The sequence below is a fragment of the Oratosquilla oratoria genome, chromosome 43 (genome assembly GCF_046742065.1).
Source record: "Oratosquilla oratoria isolate Oo_2021 chromosome 43, ASM4674206v1, whole genome shotgun sequence".
Classification (NCBI taxonomy): Eukaryota; Metazoa; Arthropoda; class Malacostraca; order Stomatopoda; family Squillidae; genus Oratosquilla; species Oratosquilla oratoria.
Window position 1 is genome coordinate 29,466,702 of NC_134819.1, and position 22,078 is coordinate 29,488,779.

General features: G+C 37.9%; 1 protein-coding gene across 1 annotated transcript; it reads right to left on the bottom strand.

The window, feature by feature from the left end:
* Position 1: 1 nt before the first annotated feature.
* On the bottom strand, positions 2 to 18,285 carry Uba2 (Ubiquitin-like activating enzyme 2). Its single transcript, XM_076179736.1, has 13 exons — positions 18,119 to 18,285; positions 15,556 to 15,710; positions 15,153 to 15,306; positions 14,901 to 15,034; positions 13,789 to 13,960; positions 11,562 to 11,676; positions 10,842 to 10,960; positions 4,608 to 4,734; positions 4,098 to 4,210; positions 3,708 to 3,983; positions 933 to 1,015; positions 737 to 834; positions 2 to 413 (listed from the first exon to the last, which is right to left on the bottom strand). Exons 1-13 carry the CDS (start codon positions 18,260 to 18,262, stop codon positions 232 to 234), a joined length of 1,872 nt encoding a protein of 623 aa, XP_076035851.1. The 5' UTR covers positions 18,263 to 18,285; the 3' UTR covers positions 2 to 231.
* Positions 18,286 to 22,078: the final 3,793 nt, after the last annotated feature.

Genomic DNA, 22,078 nt, shown 5'->3' on the forward strand with positions numbered 1-22,078 from the left:
GTGCTTGAAACATGGAATTTTATTTGCACAGCTACATTCATTTGATGATAAAAATGGGACATAACAAATTTTCATTTATTCTTTACTTTCATCTTTCACTTACCAGTTGTCAAAACTATCAATCCTAGAGGAAAAAATATATATCTAGCAGCCTACTTCACTTGTCATAATCATTATGTCCAAACTACATTCATGGCTGACAAACACAAAGTACAGTTTCACTTTTTCATCTTACAACACTATGATATCGTCATTGTCAAGACAAGTTTGACGCAGTTTTTTGGATGGCTGTTCCACAACCTTGTCCTCATCGGCTTTCCTTTTCTTGGGCAAGTCATCTAAGCAAAGAAGGTCATCGTCATCATCATCTACCTTTGCAACTGTTGTTGTAGACAATGATGAACCTGCACCATCTATCAGAGGAGAAAATCAAATGGTCAGTACTTGGTTATCCTCTACATCTACCTCTAACACTAGGGAAACTGGTGCTACGGGAAACCTACATTAAACCATATTATCATGCCACAACTGATAGATGCACAAACTATTCTGGCTACTGTCATTTAGTGACAAACTTCATAGTAACACACCTAACACTATCTCATATTATTGATTAAAGATACATTCAGAATGTCATGGGGAAATCTTACAATAAAACCTCACATTCCATTCCAATGAAACGAGAACAACCCTGTGATGTTTCCCCCAAATAAATATATATAATGAGACAACTCACCTTCATTAATTTTAGTTGCAGATTCGTCTGCTTCCTTGGCCTTCAATTGGTCTTTGTCACCAATTACTTCAAACTCAACACCATCCTCCAATTTTTCACTACAATGAATGTATCAATTAGTTGTAAGCAGACTAATAATGCCCCAATTATTACAATGTCTCATAATATGCTGGTTTAGTTCATATTCACTACTAACCATTGCAAAATAGTGACGGATAGTGTGTAGTTTTGCAGAAAATCATCGCAGTTAAGTTGTGTGCCATCCCTGATATTAAATTCCTGGAAAAATACAAACATCTAAATCCACAACAATACAAGATCATTTTTCTGGATGTTGTTGTGCAATTAAGTCTACATTCAAAAATTCCACTCCACACTTTGAAATGCAAGTTTCCACCATAAAAATCAAATGGAAACTATTTCCTTTAAGCCACTTGTATCTATATTTACTTCAGTAGTTACTCTTATTGGCATATTGCCAAAGGAATCTTTTTTCAAATGTACAAATTACAATTTCACTTTATCCCCCCCAGCAGTCTCTTAACCATTCATAACTGAATACATATCTACCTGTATTATTTTCATTAAATACAATGACAAACTTAACTGTTTCATTTAACTCCTAATACGTTTTCAAGAAAAAAATCAGATTGCTGGTATCATTCAGTTACCCCGATTCTCTCTTGCAGGAGACCTACAATTATTAGGCAAGAATGTCAGTAAGTCAAGGCATTCTGTCTGTCTCTTCACTGAATGATCTATGGTTTGTATGTTTTAACTAGTCAACAAATAAAGAATCTGTGATTGCTACACCCCTATGTACCACATATCAAATTCATGCATACAACATCTGCCATATGTACAATGCATCACACTAATAAAATATAAAGTCACAAATACTCTCTCCTCTTCCTCCACAAGCATATCCATAATCATAATGTGCACTGCTCCACCAACAAAATGAAATAACACATTGCTGCATGCCAGACCCCCTGATTTCCATCCCTCTGAATACTCTCCCCAAGAGGAGAGTACACCTGGGCAGGCTGTGATGTAGCTACCACATGGCCCTTCTAATTTACCAGAAATGCCTGGATGACAGCACTACAGATAACTGTCCAGGATGTAACACTTCACCCTATACAACACATGGAAGACTGCATTGTACATAATCATGCATCATACATACATATACCAAAGGCTTTTTCCCTTACATAGGAGGTAGCCAAAAACCACTCCCACCCATTCCATCCCCTCTACTTTCTTCCCTCCCTCTTATCATGCAAACAATAAAATATACAATCAATAAAGGATTTGTGGGAAAAAAAAAAAAAAATCCAGTTGTGGCATTCCTCAAGGAGACAAGACTGCTCAGCCAGAAAGTCTGGAGTGACAAAAATGACCCATACCTTCACCCAGAGGTGTATCTGCAAGGAGCCAGTACCTAGTCTCTGGAACAGGCCAAATGCTCATTCACTTTCACAACACTCCAACTTTTTCTAACCTACTGGGGGGTGGGGTAGTATGTGTGAGTAAATTTTGACGCAGCCCGAAGGGATTTCTCCCCGTCCTCTCCTTATATGCAAATGAAGCGGCCTTGCTGTGGATGTACTGTGTCTTGCGACACTGCTTCTGACCCAGGGCGGTGGGCAGGGTTCAGGGATGACCCGTCATCCAGGAGGTGCTCAGATGAGAGGAAGGGTGGGAGGGGTGTGGAGTGTATTTAGGGATGAAATGGGTGGGAGTGTTTTATGCCTTTCCCTTTGTGGCTACCTCCCTTGGAAGGGGGAAAAAGCCTTGGTATATGTATGTATGTATGTGTACTTTTCACTTGTTAAGGAGAGCTGCATACTGGCATTTAACCTCCCTTATCCAAGCCACCGACACAGAAACAAGGCAAATACCCCAGCATATACCCAACATGGAACAAAATTCCTCTACCCAAGGGCTTTTTCCCCTTATAAGGCAGAAATTTTCAATATATACAAAAAAGATCACACCTATGCAACCTCTGCCATTTTTCTGTCTAATTAGAATACACCACATGTACTTGTTAACCTCTTGAATACAATGATGCCTATATATATGTAATGAGCCGCAAGTGGGGTATACGAGGATACTGGCATCAGCTTCCTGATTATTTTGTAGCCGAGTGACCCCCGTATTCTGTGAACAGTATTACATTTTCTGTGACATTATATTTATTCAGTGTGAAAGAGAATGAGTATAACAGTAGTAATTTCATATTTTGTAATGCACATATTGTGATGCACCATTGTACGTCAGGCAACCTGATGTGTGTGAATATTTGACTCATATTGAGAGGTTAACACTAAATAACACAAATTAAACCTGCTGCCTACACATGTCCAAACACTAAGCCAGAAACACCACAACACAAAATGGACACAACCTATACAATTATCCACACAAAATAATTAGACACAATTCTCCCTTCCCTGTTCGACAGACAATGACAAGAACCTGGTTATGTGGCAGTCAATGAAGAAACTGAACAGAGCAGCACGGGAATTCTTACATACATACATATACCAAGACTTTTTCCCCCTTACAAGGGGGGTAGCCAAAAAGAAACAGCTGTTTTGGGTTTACGAGGAAAGGGATGGATGAATAAAATATTGCCTAAGGAATACCTATCTATACCAAGGCCATCATCCCCCTTCTAATGGAGGTAGTTAGTCAAGGCACACACAAACTCCCACCCATTGTTTCCCTTTCATCTTAGCTCCTCATGAATGAAGGGTCATCCCTGACATCTGTCCACTGCCCAGGTCAAAAGCTATGCAGCAAGACACAGTACATATACAGCAAGGCCTTCACTTACGGTCACCCTCCTCACCCTATCATGTGGAAAAGGGGGAAGACAGGAAGAAATCCCTTAAGGCTGCAACAATATATTGTCCATACACAACCATTCTCCACACACCCTTATCCCTTATGGAATACCTACCTTCAAGAATTTGTCATTGTTTGAATCAGTCTCCCCTGGCTCAGATGAAATAATAATAGTTCCTTTGCCATCTGCAACCTCAACATCTGGTGCGACCATATTGAGGGCATTCTTCAAAATCTTTTCTTGCAGCGTGTGAATAGTAATGGTCTCCACATTGAGGCGAACACAAACTTCAGGTTTCTCCGAACATACATAGCATTTAGGATTGGGCTTATCCAGAATGCACGGCACCAACAAGCGTTTCTTTGGATTCGGTCGCCTATTCAAATACACCTGTAAAACAAGTTACTTAATAAGTTCACAATAATATAGCTTCATGAAAATGAACATATTAAAGCACACAAGAAAATACCATGGCCATCATTCCAAAACATTACATCCACTTACTGTTCTGCACTGCTCAATATTTCCTTGTAGTATTTTTATGCCTTCCAAGACTATAAGGCCAGCTATAATAGCATTTGTGGTGGCAATGGCTGGGATGATATTGCCTGCCATTGCTGAAATAAAGCAAAATTATTGGGATTATTCATACATTACAGTTTTCTATACAATGTCCCAATATTCAAAATCTATTTCAAGCGAGAAAGTGTGCATGTTTTACTGATGAAATTATGCCTTAAATTTGATTCTACATTTGTTTGTATAGAAGTTTATATTCCACTCCTAATTACTCATGAACTTTACCTAGGTCTTCCTGTAACAATTTATTGTACTATATTCTTCATATTCTAGGTATCCTCTGCAAATAAACTTGTGTTTGTGAGTGTGTGTGTGTTTGTATGAGGGAGAACAAAAAATAATAAAATAGTTTGGCAATATCCCAAACAAAAAAATTGTCACCATTTGGTTTGGAAAAAATAAAACTGCAATTTAATATTCTACAGTTCAACTTACATTTAACATCAAATCTTGTCTTCATGGTAATGTTGAAAATATGTGCCCTGATGTTTGCACAGGCTGTGACAAAATCCAAACAGTCTGCATCATCTTTGTCCCACACCAAATGATCATCATTAAGTTCCTGTGTACAAAAATCATGAGTTAAAAACATTTCACAACTTGGCACTGCCAAACTTGAAAACCATAATTTACTGCAGGAGGAGTAAGTGAATAGGATTTTTTTTCTTTATGTGGATATAGATTTTGACTTAACTATCCCTTTATAAGGGGCACCCTTCAGTACATTTATAACTAAGTTCATCCCACACTTCTATCACTCATTAACTCGTACAGTTAACAAGTCAGTGGAGAGATGGTGATGAGCTAGTTGCTCTACCTCTTGAGCACTATGTTGTCTCCAAAGATATAAGAGCTGGTTTTTGGTAGCAAAATGCTAATCCTCTATGTTGATGTAACCACCCAGATACAGCCCCACATTCACCACAAGCAATTTACTTTCTCCAGACCCTTCCATATGTCTGCTCAAGTAAAATTTTACATAAACATATTTTCCCCATTCTACAAACTTTTCTATCAGCCCTAGTATCTTTTCAAAGTGCATGAATTCCTGGAAAACGTTTTTGTATTTTGCTAAATACTTCTCACATACCTGTCTTATCAAAAAAACTTGATTCATGCACTCTTTTTCTCTCCTAAATAACCCACATACAAAGTCTAACCAGATTTTATCTTACCTGCACCACAACTGTGTAGTTAGCCGATGGTTACATAACTGGCGTGATGCAAATACCCATACCCATCTAGAACTTCCCACACTACATAAATGGTGTGCAGCAGTGGTGGCAGTCTGCTACCCCTCGACACCATCCAAAGAAACTGTTCGCACTGCCAATGTAGAGCCAAAGGCCCCTGCAACCTCACACCCCTACTACACTTACACTCACTTCACTCATCATTCCATGTGAAAGGAATTCTGACAAACAAAAGTATTTCATTAAAAAATAGTTATAGTGAACTCATGTTGTATAAGCAAATATTGAACATTTCCTGATAACTACAACTAACCAAAGAGTATTAATGTGTAAAGAAAATTAATACTAAAAACATTTCCATATACCAAATTGCCTCTTCCATCTTATATGGGAGGCAGTCAGCAAAGGCATGTACCCACCCTTCACCCATCCCACAACCATTTGTTTTCCCTTTTATCAAGGATCCTTATGGATGAAGAGCCTGGATCAGAAGCAAAGCAGCAAGACAACACCTCCACGGCTGGGCCTGAAAGCCAAAGCTTGTTTAACCCCTTCCCAGGCAACTTTTTGTATGTGGCTTATCTGGGATGTATTGTATCTTTTAACACTGCTTCTGACCCAGGGCAGTGGACAGGATACAGGAATGACCCGTCATCCAGGAGGTGCCAAGATGAGAGGGAGGGAGGAGGGTGGAGGGGAGTGGAATATGTAGGGGATGGAATGGGTGTGGGAGAGGTTTCTATGCCTTTTTCTTTTTGGCTACCCCCCCGTGCAAGGGCGAAAAGAGCCTTGGTATATGTATGTATGTATCTGGGAACTACTTATTTTTCAATTATATGATATTTCAAAAATAAAATGTGAATTAATTTCCCTATGTCTTGGATCACATGGACTCGTGATCGACAGCTATTACCCTCCCAGATGAGAGCTCAGAACTCGTATATGAACAATCTATGGGTAATGCTGTGACCTTACACACACACACACACACACACACACTTCAGCGAATGGACGGCTTGGATGACGTTCTGAAGAAAACTGAAGTCTGTGGATCCCAATGCAAAGAGAAGTGCCTAGTGTTTTTACAGGGTGGGGGGAAAATTGCTCGTGGAGTAGTGGGAAAGTAGGGAAAGAGGAAAAGGGGAGGGATTACTGAGGGAAATGGAAGGAAATGAGGAGGGAGTAGACTTGGCCCAGCCAGACAAGCGAAAGGTAAACAAAAGACTGAGCGATGATGAAATGTCTAATAAAAATGTAAAGATTAGAAGTATAGAGAGGAGCAATACAGTAGAAAGTGACGAGAATATGTTCCAGGGATTTAAAGAGGGTGGGGGGGACACAACCCCCCCCCGACTGATAAGACTAGAGGAGAGAGTTGATAAGGTGATCGAGGACTTGGAAAGTAGGTTAGGTAATGTTGACTCCATTTTCCAGAGAATTGAAAGGTTGGAACTAGAGAAGGCAAACAGAAACTTAACTGATGAAATAGAGGACCTAAAAAGACAGTTAAGAAATGTAAAGGAGGAGAATGAGAAATTGAAGAATAGTAATGAAAACAGAGAGACAATAGCTAAAGAAGCTAAAAATTGGAGAACAACCCAAGAAGGGAATAAGGTTTCATTCACTGACATAGTCAAACAGCAATTGAAAGAACATAATGAAGACTCAGTTATTAAAGTGATGAGACAGAAGGAGAATATAGTAAGAGAATTAGCTGACAAAAATAAATGTATAATCATATTAGGAATGGAAGAGAAACATAACCCAGATAGAACCGCAAGAATCAAGGAGGAAAATGAAAGAGTAAGCAGTTTATTAAAATTAGTCCAGGAAGATGAACCAGAAATTATAAAGGAAATTGAGGAAAAATTCAGACTCGGAAAATATAGTACAGATAAGACCAGACCAATTAAGATTAAATTCAGGTCACAAACAACGGCAGAGGAAATTCTATCCAAAACAGGGAAACTAGCAACAAATGATCAATATAAAAAGGTATGGATAAAAAGAGAAATGAATAAGGAGGAAAGAGAGGCAGAAAAGCAGAAAAGACTTGAAGCTAAGGCAAAAAACGAGGAAAGAACGGAGTCAGAGAAAGAGAGATTCTATTGGAGAGTAGTGAACATGAAAATAAAGCAGTTCGACATACAAAAGAAAAACATAAGGGAAACAGAGAACACAATGGAAGTGGCAGAAAACTAAGAGCGTCTTACACAAATATAGATGGATTGATAACAGGATTGAATGAACTGAATGATTATTTGAAAGAAAAAGAACCGGACATAATGGGAATTGTAGAAACAAAATTAAAAGGCCCACTACCACCCAACAGTGTAGGACATGATGCATACAATTATTGGATTAGAAACAGAGAGAAAAAACAAGGGGGTGGAGTTATGTTCCTGACTAAGAAGGATATAAACGTGAAAGGTGTCATATATGGAAAGAATACAGTAGAGATGATTATGATAGAAGTGGAAGACCGAGATAAGAAAAGCAGAAAATTTATGATCAATTATGTGCCTCCGAAAACAGCCTCATGGGAGGAGAGTGAACATAAAAGTATGTTAGAGGACACAAAGATAGCATTAACTAAAATAATGGAAGACGGAGGAAGAATAGTTATGATGGGCGACTTTAATTGCAAAGAAATCTGCTGGGAAGAAATGACAGTAAAGAGTGGTGATGACTCATGGGGAAATGCTCTACTTGAGATGATTACTGACCATTCAATGACACAATGGATACAAGAGAACATTAGGTATAGAAATGAAGAAGAACCATCGAGACTAGACTTAATAATTACATCTGAACCTAGAATAGTGGACAAGATTGAATATAAAACACCAATAGGTAAAAGTGACCACATATTGATTGAACTGGAACTTAATGAAGAAAAATATATGAAAAGAAATGAACAATATAGAAAAGGAAGAATGATGCATGAAAAAACAAACTTTGATAAAATAAGAGAATTCTTCCAACAAGAAAACTGGGAAGAAATATACAAAGAAGAAACATCAGTGGAAGAGAAATGGAATATTTTGACAAAAATTTACAAAAAAGGAGTGGAAAAGTATGTCCCAAGACAAAAACAAGAAAAAGAATATGTAAAATGCTGGTACAACAAAAGTTGTAGGGAGTTAAAAGACAAAAGAGACAAAGCCTGGACCAGATGGAAAAAAGACAGAAGACCTGAAAAATGGAAAATATATACTGGTTATAGAAATGAATATGTACAAAAGTGCAGAGAGGAAAAAAGAAAATATGAAAAAGATGTTATAGAAAAGTGTAAAGATCAACCAAAACTATTCTACAGATTTGTAAACAATAAACTGAAAAACAAACAAGACTTGGAGAAATTAAGACAAGGAGGAGTTGAATACACTGAGGAAATGGAAATGGCAGAAATTATGAACAAACATTTTAAATCGGTGTTTACAAGGGAAAATATACAACCTGAAGAGATTGAGTGGAAAGAAAAAGTCCCCCCTATGGAAGAAATAGAAGTAACAAAGAATGAAATATTGACACACTTGGGTAATTTTGATGTCAGAAAATCGCATGGGCCAGATGAAATAGCAAACTGGATTCTGAAAGAATGCAGGAATGAACTGGCAGACAAAATACATAGCATAATAAGCAGTTCCTTAAAAGAAGGAAAAGTTCCAGAAGATTGGAAAAAAGCAAATATAGTACCTATATATAAAGGAGGAAATAAAGAAGAACCTACCAACTATAGACCAGTCTCTCTAACAAGTACAATAGCAAAAATTTGTGAAAGAATTATCAAAAGTAGATGGGTAAAATACTTGGAAAAAAACAACGTACTAAATCCAAGGCAATTTGGATTCAGACAAGGACGATAATGCGTCACCAATTTAATATGTTTCTATTCAAGGCTAATAGATATAATACAAGAAAGATGGATGGGCTGATTGTGCATTTCTAGACCTAAAAAAAGCTTTTGACAAAGTACCACATAAGAAGTTGCTTAAGAAATTAGAATATGAAGGAGGAATACAAGGTAAATTGCTAAATTGGATGGAAGACTTTTTGCAAGAAAGAAAAATGAGAGTAGTGATAAGAGACCAGCACTCAAAATGGAATGAAGTAATAAGCGGTGTCCCGCAGGGAACAGTTCTGGCCCCAATAATGTTTGCTATATATATTAATGATATGGATGAAGGAATTGAAAGCTATATGAGCTTCTTTGCAGATGATGCAAAACTACTGAAAAGAGTGAAAACTGAAGAAGATTGTGAATCACTACAGAGAGATCTAAATAAAGTACAAGAATGTAGGAAGTGGGAGATGGAGTTCAATACAAAAAAGTGTAGTATAATGGAATTTGGAAAAAGCAAAAACAGAATAACAGGATCATATAATTTGGGAGAAGAAGGAATAAAAAAAAGTAGAAAATGAGAAGGACCTGGGAGTCATTGTTATGAATAATATGTCACCTGAGAAACATATAAATAAGATTTTTGGAGAAACTTATAATTTAATAAGAACAATCAAAGTGGCATTTACATACCTGGATGAAGAAATGGTGAGGAAAATCCTAATCACCCTGATAAGACCAAGATTGGAATATGCAGCAACGATATGGTCACCATGTACAAAAAAATGTATAAAAAAACTTGAAAGAATACAAAGAGCAATTACAAAATTGGCACCAACACTCAAAACTATCATATGAAGAGAGACTACAAAAACTTAAACTACAGACACTAGAGCAAAGAAGAGAGAGAGGAGATTTGATAGCTATTTACAGAATCATGAAAGGCATAGAAATTACTGATAGAGAATCTGATAAAATGGGATGACAGAAATACAAGAGGACACGGAAAGAAAATAAAAAAAGACAGCTATAGAAGAGATTTGAAAAAGAACAGCTTTCCTCACAGAGTAATAGACAGTTGGAACAAGTTAGATGAGAAAGTGGTGTGTGCAAAAACAATACATGAATTTAAAAATAGTTTAGATAAAATGAGATATGAAGACGGGACCCCACGAGCATAGCTCCCCTTCCCGTAAAATACAACTAGGTAAATACACACACACACACACACACACATTATTGCTTGAATCATTGTGTGTTCATTATGATCTAATAGTATTTGAAAAATAAAAGTAAAATGTTGTATGGTGAAGGGTGGAAAGCCAAGCATGTCTCTCAGAATGCCTTGCGGGGGACAAGAGAAATTGGTGCCAAGCATACATGTGACTGTGTTGCAAGACATAGATGACTCATCTTGAACAAGGAAAGGCTCAGAGTATTCAGGTGTTTATGAGTATACACACAGTGAACTCCAGAATGTAAATAAATTTTTGGAAAAGCATACTCGTCATTGCCAGAGAAGAGGTTAACCCCACTGTTTCATTACATGGCTACCCTCGCTCCTCACCCACTTTCAAGTTATCAGAATACTAAAACCTTTCATGAAAACACATAAATGATAGAAGAAAGTACCTTAAATCTGTCTCTTAGCTTCTTGACAGACTGTTCCAAGACATTCCGGCATTCTAAGATGCTCCACTGTTTTTGATCATGAATGAGTCCTTCTCCATTCATGCTCCCATCATCCTTACCTGAAAACGAAGAACATATCAATATGAATATATTTTATAACTTGTGCAATATCACCTGCAAAACAAGTTCCTTTACTCAGTCAAATCTGCATAAAAAAAATAAATAAAAATACTCCATGAATCATCCATACACAACCAATTACTTAACTCTTGAAAATATCTTCCCCAGTCTTTTTCCTGAACATATTTTGCCTCTATCTTCTGCAAGCACTATGACTGCTAATAAAAAAGTATCATCAACATTTAGAAGACTCCATAATCTATTCTGAACCCCTTCTCTTAACTTCACTTCCCTATTAACTTTCATACATTTCTATCCTCATTTTACCTATACATTCAGAAACTATAGCCAAATTAAATAACTCGCCTAAAATCAACATTAACCTCAACATTTTACTTTCATTGATGCCCAATGACAAGTTTTCACTTCTAAATAGTTTATTCCCACTCAAGACAACAAAAGTATTCAACCAATCTAGTATCAACAGACATATCAGGCAAGATTAACCACTCCTGCCCCCATTTCAGGTCTAATTACTCTTAATCAACCATTTCCAATTAACTATGTAAAAGGTATAACCAAGGTTCTTATATATCTTACTTTCAGTTTCCAGTCTCTCCCATACAAGTGGGGTTGGGGGTTTTCGTTTCAGCCAAAGCTTGTCCATGGAGAGCAAATACTCAATGTCATCATGAAATAGCTTGCGGAATAGTTTCTGGAGAAAGAAATATATAAATTTTAGTGCTGTATCATGTTACATACATACATACATACATAAACCTAAGGCTTTACCCCCCTTACATGGGAGGTAGCCAAAAAACAAAGGCATAAAAACCACTCCCACCCATTCCATCCCAACACACTCCACCCCCATGTTAGCTTTCAAAAAAAGTATTGGGACCAGCAGTGATGGCCTACATGTAGTACTCCTACAAGACATCAGAGAATCAGCCCTGTCACTCTTATTCTAATCCCATCAACCTCATCCTTATCTGGAAGTGCAGCCCTGATATTTGGTCTCAGGACCTGGCCTAGATTTCTATTTATCCCCTAATATCCGCCTTCCTCCATCCATTCACTCCACACATGGTCTATTACTGATGGGCAATTATAACATATGAAATAATTACTCTTGTGTACTATTAAATGAAACATGGTGTTCTTGAACAATTTACTGGATACATAGATACATATATGAAAGGCTTTTTCCCCTTTACAAGGGAGGTATCCAAAAAACAAAGGCATAAAATCCACTACCACCCATTCCATCCCCACATACTTCACTCCCATCCACCCCCCCTCCCTCCCCTTATCTTGACTCCACCTGGATGATGGGTCATTCCTGCATCTCGCCTACTACCCTGGGAGCAGTGTCGCAAGACACAGCACATCCACAGCAAGGCTACTTCATTAAATTGGCAACCCCCCCTCCCCATCCCCTCATGCAGAAATGGAGAAGACAAGGAGAAATCCCTTCGGACTGCATCAATTTATTTTTCATACATACTCCCTCACCCCCCATCCCCCACCCACTCCCTTTCATGCATCACAGCATCATCTATACACAACCATTCTCTATTCACCCCTATTTTCTTTTTTCTCCCATCCTTCCTCAACAGACATTCCCCTCTTTCCCAATGCCCTTTTTACATCCATCCATCTCATCCTTGGTTGCCCACTCATGTTCACTCCTTCAACCTCTGCCTTCCACACCTCTTTAATTAATCTTTCTTCACTCATTCTTTCCATGTGTCCAAACCATCCCAAAACTCTTTCATCAACCCTATATCCCGACTCCTTTTCCACCCTGTCCTCCTCACCTCCTCATTTCTCTCTCTATCCAGCCTAGTAACCCCTATCATACTTCTCGGGCACCTCATCTCAAAAACATTCAAACTACTCTATTATGTTCCATGTTTCTGCCCCATACAGTGTTGTTGGCACACACTCATACAATCTCCTCTTAGCATCCATTCCCAAATGTCTATTTTTCATTACACTTTTTAATCCACCAAGACATTTACTTGCTTCTCTCAATATATATTCTACTTCCACTCCTCCCTTTTCTGCCACATTCACACCAAAGTATCTAAAAATATCCACTTCCTCCAGTCTCTCTCCCTTAATACTCACTTCCAGTCTGCCACTTTCTCCCCTTGTACATCTCATCACCTTATTTTTACCCACATTTATCTTCAATTTCCCTCTTCCACACACCTTCCCAAACTCTGTCACTAGCTTCCTCAATCCCTCCTCCGATCCTGCTACAAGCAGTGTCATCAGCAAACAACACCTGGTTTATCTCCCACTTTTCTCTGGACATTTTCTTTAACCATCTCCAATCCATGATCCACTTCCTTTGCATTTACGTCTCACACCACCCCATCCATGTATAAATTGAACAGCCAAGGCCACAGAACATGTCCTTGGTAAAGTCCCACCTTTACATCAAACCACTTCATCTATTTATAATTCTAACACAGGCTTTACTATTCTCGTAAAAACTTTTGACTGTTCTCAAAAGCTTTCCTCCTATCCTATATATCTACAATACCTCCTGCAGTGCCTTCCAGTTTACCATGTCACAAGCCTTTTCCAAAACCATTAAGGCCCAAAAAACACCCTTACCTTTTCCTAATGCTTTCTCACATATCTTAGCACAAAAATCTGATCCACACAACCCCTACCTGTCCTAAAACCACATTGTTACTCACCAATTACTCCCTCTGTTCCTCTGTTCTGATCTACTTTAAGACCATTATGTACAAAAAGGAAGAAGAAAAATAAAAACAAGAGGTCACACTTGGGTGACGTATTTCCACCTTACCTGGGCATCATAATTATGTGACATCGCCCATGTGCGTGTTGATGTTCGCGTGACATTTCCTGTATTATTTGCCTCTGCATCCAGAGCAGATTTGCCAGCTTCCCCAACTTGTTCAGGATCTGCTGCATCTGGAGATACATCCTCATCTGGATCTGCCTCACCAAACAGCTGACTAAAAAACAAGAGAGAAAACATACATTTAAAAATCCAGAACTATTCCCTTGATTCACTCTTGCATAAGATTCACAATCCCAAGGAGTCCAGTTGCAACCACGAAACGAATCAAATCACTTTGAGAAGAGGTTTAATATTGTTGTCTAAATACTACTGTATTTTCTTTATCACTGCACATGATGTCTGCAGGAACCAATGAGAATTATAAGTGGTGCTCCTGTAAGATGGAATGTGAAGCTGCCCATTTTCGAAAATCCATTAACTGCCTTCCCTTAAATTCAACTGCATTTGTTCACTCCACTTTTTCACAAATAAGGAGTTGACAAACAGTAACAGTTCCTTCCCTACTATCACCTTTAAGTGTGTTTGTTGACCAACTGTGCCAAGTGGTGACTCTGTTAGTAGGTCAATATGGTGGTTGTGCTTGGGGAAACTCTATATCAAAAGGTAAATCACCAATGTAAAACTGGCTCATTATTATTACATCTATTTTGGGAGTGGCAACTGGAGGTGCCTGAGCAGTGCAAGTACTTTCTGAGATGAGGCAATGACCACCTGAAAACTGAGCATCATCTTTTTTCCCAATACAAAATGCAGTACAAGTAGTTATTGAATTACAACCCATGTGACTTAAAACCATTATTCACATAGCATGCAGTATAAAATTATGTAAAAATGTAAATTCTGTCTGAAATTTCCGATTAAAAAAAAAAGTATAACAAATAAATAGTAATAAATATTCAATCTATATACAAAGGGCTTCTTTCCCCCTTGTAAGGGAGGTAGCCAGTACTCCCATTCACCACCTATATAGGCTGCTTCACTCCTCCCTTTCCTGCCACATTGGGGTACCTCTGATTTCTTTTTAATGCATGGTTACTACTATCATTCATCATTCAAACAGTCAATCAAAATCACCCTTTCATTCCTCAACTTACTTGAAAAGATGTTTGGCCCACACAATGCAATGTATTGGTTCTGATGGGGTGTTCCGAATTGTACAGCCTGGGAAGGTTTTCTGTGTTGGTTTTGGCTGACATTCATAACATTCTGTCATTCCTTTCTTAATTACCTGTTGCAAACAAGAAAATTTCACTTAACATGTACAATTCTAATATCTTGCATCACTATATCAGTGATGTACAAAATACAAAGCCATCAGACCACTGAAAACACACAATGTTACTCACTGTGACTTGACCCAAGTATCCTGCTGTGCCACTTTCCACAAGTGGGACATTTGCTGCCAGACACATTCTATTTACATGATTACGTGCTGCTCTGTTGTCTAGAGCATTCATCACTACATTAAACTTTTTGTAGAATGTCACACCATAATCAGGCCTGTCAAAGAAGATGATTCAATATGAAGATAAATCCAAGTCAACAATATAATGTAAAAAAAAAAAAATAAATAAACAAGTAAATAAATAAATAATAATAATAAAATATAAAATGAACTGAGACTAAAAACACAAATCACTACAAAGTAAAATAAATATACAAGTCACCCTTTAACCTAAAAACAATAAGAAATACTTCTTTCCACAAACAAAACATACCAAAAGAAAATCGCAAATTTCAACTACTCACCCCATTATCGAATCATGGTAGGCAACAATCTTAGCTTTTGGATTAAATCGCAAAGCTGACTCCTTTGCAACTTGTGATTTGCTACGACCAACATGCTTCTTGTGGAATAAGAACTGTCTATTCAAGTTGCTTACATCAATAGTGTCGAGATCAATCTGTAAAACAGCATGACAGTTATCATGTAAAGAAGAAGTAATATAAACACATTTATCGAAGTGTTTTTAGGTCAGGCACTACCCAAGAAATTAGGTAAAACTTATTTACTAGGCAGTAAATAAGGCAGAACCAAGGGAACTTCATGTTTGAAGTTTGGAAGTAAATAAATAATGTATTTTTAAGGTAATCAAAATGTAAAAAACATGAAAAATGTTCATTTACAATAAGATATAGTATGATAAAAAAAATTACATTATTAAAAGTTATAAGAAAATAATACAGTGTGATTGTTGTAATTTTTTGGTTCATTTCAAGTGTGAGGGGTTCACAGGTGCAAAAACCAAAGTTTGGAACAAAATAGGCAAACATGCTAAATTCTACTGCACCATGTGAAATTGTGAGGAAATAGCCAACCATTTAATCACTGGCTTAGGGCCACTCAAATAACATGTTGAAGGCAATATGCATCTAATCACTGAAAATGCGACGCACCAAAGAACTGGAGAAAAGCTAGCTCAACAAGAAACAGATAAAAACAGAGAGCAAAGCTGTGCACTGGGCAACTGATTAGGCTGTCAGTACTGTAAAAGCTGAAAATTCTAACATTCAAAGTACTGTCAAAGATAAAGTGTCAGATGTTTTCTAAGATCAAGAGAGGGTGAAAGGACCAAACTTGGTGGATGAGGCAAGCATGCAGGTGGTGGTGATGGTGGCGTGCGCATGCACGCACGCACGCACACACACATATATATATATATATATATATATATATATATATATATATATATATATATATATTTTTAAACTCTAATTTATATATATATATATATATATATATATATATATATATACTGTATATATATATACACATACATACACATATATATACATATACATATATACATATATATATATATATATGCATATATATATATATAAATATATATATATATATATATACATATATATAATTTATATATATTCACATATATAATGTATGTATATACACATACATACATACACATGCATATATGTATGTATGTATGTATGTATATATATATATATATATATATATATATGTATGTATACATATATATATATATATATACATACATGTACTAGCCCTGGCTGATAAAAAAAATAATGAAGAACAAGATGAAACATTTTAGTGGATTGTTGACTATACCAAAAAAGGAGATAGAGGACACAAAAGACAACACTGGATTAAAGAAATTTCACCAAAGAAAATACAATAAATACCTCATGGAATCAGCCACATCAAACCTCAAGTGCATATACATCAACTTTGATGAACTAAACAAAGTTGCATACTACAAACTATTGGATTAAAGAGGACTTTCTTAAGTAAATACTCTATTATAATAATAAGTTTATCTGGCAATGAATCAATATACATGAAGTGCAGATAATGAAAAGAACATAGTAACAGTTCGAAATAACAATTGCAATAGCCAAGGATAACACAAAAAAGCATGACTAACCAAGAGATGTTAAATTGCAACCTTTACGACATGTATGAATATAAGAAGTGACAGAACAGTTCAAAATGCGCCACAAAACAGGGCTGCAATGCTCATGAAGAAATATCTGCTGGTAAACGATTTCTCAGTGTCTAACCTAGCAGTGCACAAGGCAATCTTGTGTGAAATTAGGAATAAGGATGGGAGGCATATAGCTTTGGGAACCATTTAATGATCATAGTCATCTCTTGTTGAAAATAATTACCTCATTTGTGATATGTTAAGATTAAGTGGTATTACAGCTAAGGAAAATAAATTATTAGTGTGGACTGTGGGGTCCTTAGGCCTTACTCTGTCCTGCTATTTGTTTGGTTTAGGACCTCTGCACAGCCTCTGGCAGTTGTAACTCCCTTTGTGAGATGACTACAACTGGCTCCAGAAGTCCAGTAAGGAGTCTAAGGGCTGTGCTTGGGCCTTCCACTAACATCTCTCTCCTCTGACATTTCAAGCTATAATTAACCTTACACAATGACAATGTGCAACACTCAAGTTTAACACATTAGTGGTGTGTTGCAATCTACGGGTGCTGTGTTTTGTATGAGGAAAGTAAAAATAATAAAAATGTCTGTACATTTAACAGCAAGAACACACACCTGATTTATTGACATTCTCAATCACGGAGATCAATAAGGCAAAAAGTCTATTTCGCCTCGACATATGCACTGTTCACCATCTCCTCAGACGTTCCCATCATAAAACGTTAATTACAAAATCATCTTCCCAATATAACAAAATAAGTACCTTAGGCTCTGATCCAAACCTGGGTAACTGACATAAAAAAAAATCAACCTAACTCGAAGCATTTTGACGCGCCAAATCACCCAAAACGGATGTAGCCACATCAAACACACATATACTCCACTTACCAGTTCAATATCTTCAAATCCTGTTAGTACGAGATTCTTTAATAACTCGCACCCAATTCCACCTGCTCCCACAACCAGCAGTTTACAAGATTTTATAACATTTGTTAAATCTTCTGACAACACACCCGGCATGTGGGTAGCCATGTCGCTTGCTTGCTTCAACCAAACTGTAAATGTGTAACTAAACCACTGAAGTGTGATAAAAACCAATTTGAATAAATTATATCAAATATCTCAAACCGAATAAGATATGTAATGTGTTTTGATTGGAGAATATTTTAATATTTTTGTATACATATATATGAATAATTCAACATCTTTATTTCCAAGACAATATAGTTTTTTACTAATGTTCAAACATAAACAAAACCAAGACTACAGAAAATAAGAAGTATTAAGGAGTGACTATTATACCCACAGATACTCACAGAGTATTATTGTCCATTCCTTTTCTGCATTTACTCATTTGGCCATTATAACCTGTCCTGATAAGACAAAGAAGGGATGGGCCTAAAAGTCACAGACAGAAGCTCCAGCCAGTCAAGCATGCAGTACTACAAATAATAATCACGAGTAGTGACTGCGTCAGTGCATCTCTCAGAAAGAAAATTAAAGTTTACCAAAGGATGGTGCAGGTCGTAAAGTGCTTATTGTACCCACAATGAGATAATTTCATAACACAATGATAGTTACAGCTTAGACTTAAATTCGGACATGCTGGAGGGTTCAACTACGTTATGGGGTAGAATTTCATAACTGAACCACTCGAAAAGAAACTAATAGTTTCCCAAAAAATGTGCACGCTGCACCTGGCTCTTGAATAAATATATTATTCCTAGTACCCACAGCTGGAGACATGGTAAAACTGTCAGAGGACTGCATAGCGCAGAACCCCCGGAAACTACGGTAACTATATTATATTTTGTCTTATCATCCTATCTTTCACTGAGAAAATAGTCTGATGCCATTTGCCTTTGCTACTTCTTTTGAGTAGAAACGACTTTAGTTACAATATTCTAGACTTTCATAAGAACATCTCAACAATGTGTCAAGCATTCTCTTGGTTCGTCATTTAGCTTATCAATGTATGACGCAAGAGTAATTTGATACTAGGAAATTCGAAAAACAAAATATCGTAACCGAGGTCGTTTCTATTCAAACGAATAATAAATAATTAATAGCGACAAATGCCTAGCAGCGGGAAATTTATGTTTCTTGTTAATTACGCGAATATCTTTGTGTGTAAAACAGAGGGTTATCGGTGTATCATTGAACGAGTAGAGAGAACTAATGTGGTGATTATTAGTATGGCGTTGTTTTGCAAATCGAAGGTGAAAGAATTTACCAGAGGAGAATCTCTTGCAAGAAAAAGCGGTCGCAGACATTATTGTTTTTATTTATTCTTATTTATTTGTCTATTTATATTTATTTATTCTTTTTTTTTTGGGGGGGGGAGGGCTAGTACCTGTTCGAGTCTTAACCTTGTAGGTGGTCCAGAAGAGTTTATAGTTGGGGTCTGTTGTCCACGCAATCATCAGACGTCGGCAGCTCTTAGCAGCAGACAGTCCGTACTTGCACGAGCATAGTTATACTCGCTAGGGCTACTCCCTAGAGTTAACTTGTTCACGCAATCCAACTTTATGTTGGATAGCCTTGTTGGTAGTTAACACTGCCACCCACTTCTGGGCATTTCCCAGCACTTTGACCTTATACCATTTTCTCATCATTTCGTAGCTCTCCGGGATCCGCACGAGTTCTTGTTGGCTCGTGAGACTTCTTCGTCGTCCGGCCCGGCGAAATCTAGTAAATTCTGTCATAGTTTAGAAGTAGTGTAGACCCCGTACCCACTGGGCACACAGTGGTCCTACTACGCGGCTGTCACCAGTCGCCAAAGGAAGCTGTGTGACCCCCGTTATATTATATTTTGCTCTGCTGAGCACATTTTTCTGTGTACCAGGGGGCTCGTCCCCCCACCCCAACGCGCAGGATGGAGTCCTCAACTCCATCCCTGTAAACTAGGAAGACTTCCCCTGACGACCCTAATATCGACCCGGACAAGGCTAGACATGTGTTTCTACATTCCGACCAAACCCGATTAGCTGACCTCAATCCATTTATGCTTAAAAAATGTCTGTCTCAATTTACCAATGATATTAGCCAAGTTAAAAAACTTAGAAGCGGAGACCTCCAAGTTACCACCAACTCTGGGAAAGCTACACGCGATCTCCTCAAGGCCAGGAAGTTTCATTCCTTCGATGTTGTTACATCCCTCCCTAGGTCACTCAACTCCTGCAGAGGAGTAATCCACTGCAGAGATTTGATGACCATGGACGAGTGTGACATCCTTCAAGAGATGAAATCTGAAGGCATTCTAGATGTTAAGTTTATCACGCGACTGGACCGGGAAAAGAACATGCGAGTGAACACGCCTCTCATAATCCTCACGTTCAATTCCACAACCCTCCCTGATCATGTCAAAATTGGATATATCCATGTCCCAACACGACCATATGTCCCCAACCCTTTGCGCTGCAACAAATGCTTTAAATATGGTCACCTAGCCAAATTCTGCAGCAAGCAAACAGTCGTATGCGGTAAATGTGCAGGCGAACATCCTATGGATGCTTGCTCTGCAAAGGTGTTTCAATGTGTTAACTGTCCCTGTGCCGTTACGAGAGGTAACGGGGCTTTTTTATACGTCCGTGTATCCCCATGTTTACATATCTTTTTGTCGTAAGGCTCGTTTCCCCTCGGAAGAGGTTTTCAATTTTGTTTTTTGTAATGCTTTAATTTAAGTATGCTGCGAGCAGAAGCTTCGTCTGCTTAAGAATACTATCGTTGTAAGTTGTCTGCAAGCTGTGCTGCAAGATAACATCTCATTATTTGTGCAACGTGCACTTAAAGAATTAGACTTAAGAAGGTGTGTAAGAACCGGTTACTGTGGTGTGATGTCACGTCACCTCTAGGCGCCAGTCTTGGTCCGATCTAGAAAGATGTACACACCCCACGCCTAGCCAAACAATGTAAGTCTTAAAACTCTTTGTATTTGAGGTTTAGAGTATTCTAGTGCATCCTTTGTAATACCTTTTTCTTGTGTAGCCTTTAGCCTATAGTAATTATAGTACTTTTACAGTTTTCATCAATTCCAACGTATTATCGAACGATGGATCAGATCTGCATTAAATACGCATCAAATATCCCCGTGATTCTATAACCTTCAGTCCCAAGTCTGTCTACGTCACGGATACTAGATGCAAGTGCCATTTGACCTGCGCAGCCCCAGTTTTGGCAGCGCCAAAATGAAAAATTGTTCGATAGAAACGAACAGATGAAGAAAGCATAGGAATGAGGTTTCGGCCAGACCACGCCCTGCACGCCGTTGCCACGTCTAGATTCCCCTCGTCGTCACCACATGAACTTGATGTGCCGCCTTCCTGGCATAAGTTGCGTGTGTATACTTAAGTGTAGTGGCGCAGGTTAAGTGTAGTGGCGCAAGTTAAGTGTAATGGCGCAAGTTAAGTGTAGTGGCGCCAAAGTGTAGTGATCTTGTGTCGTCTTAGTAATCGTATCGGCGCGCGAGTGTGATGTGGCAACAACGTATGGTTGCCAAGTCCCAACAGTGTTTACATAACAAACCTCGTCGTATGTATCTGAGCATGTGTTTTTCCTTTTGAAGGCAAGCTACCTTGCCTAAGATCCTGTCATATGTTAATATAAGCATGCGACTAATGTGCATTTTTAGATTGAACCAAATGTAGGGTTTAATCTGTTGTTGTCTACCTCAATAGTCGTATAGTTAGGAGTGTGGTAACGTACTCCGTGGTTTTCGATTAAGTTCGAGTTTTCCTTGTCTTCTTTATCATATTACTGTCTTGTCTCTCACTGTTTCTCTCGCTTGGCAATATGTCTTCCAACCACAGTATAGATGAAGGACCCGTCTCCGGTAGGGTCAGAGTCCTC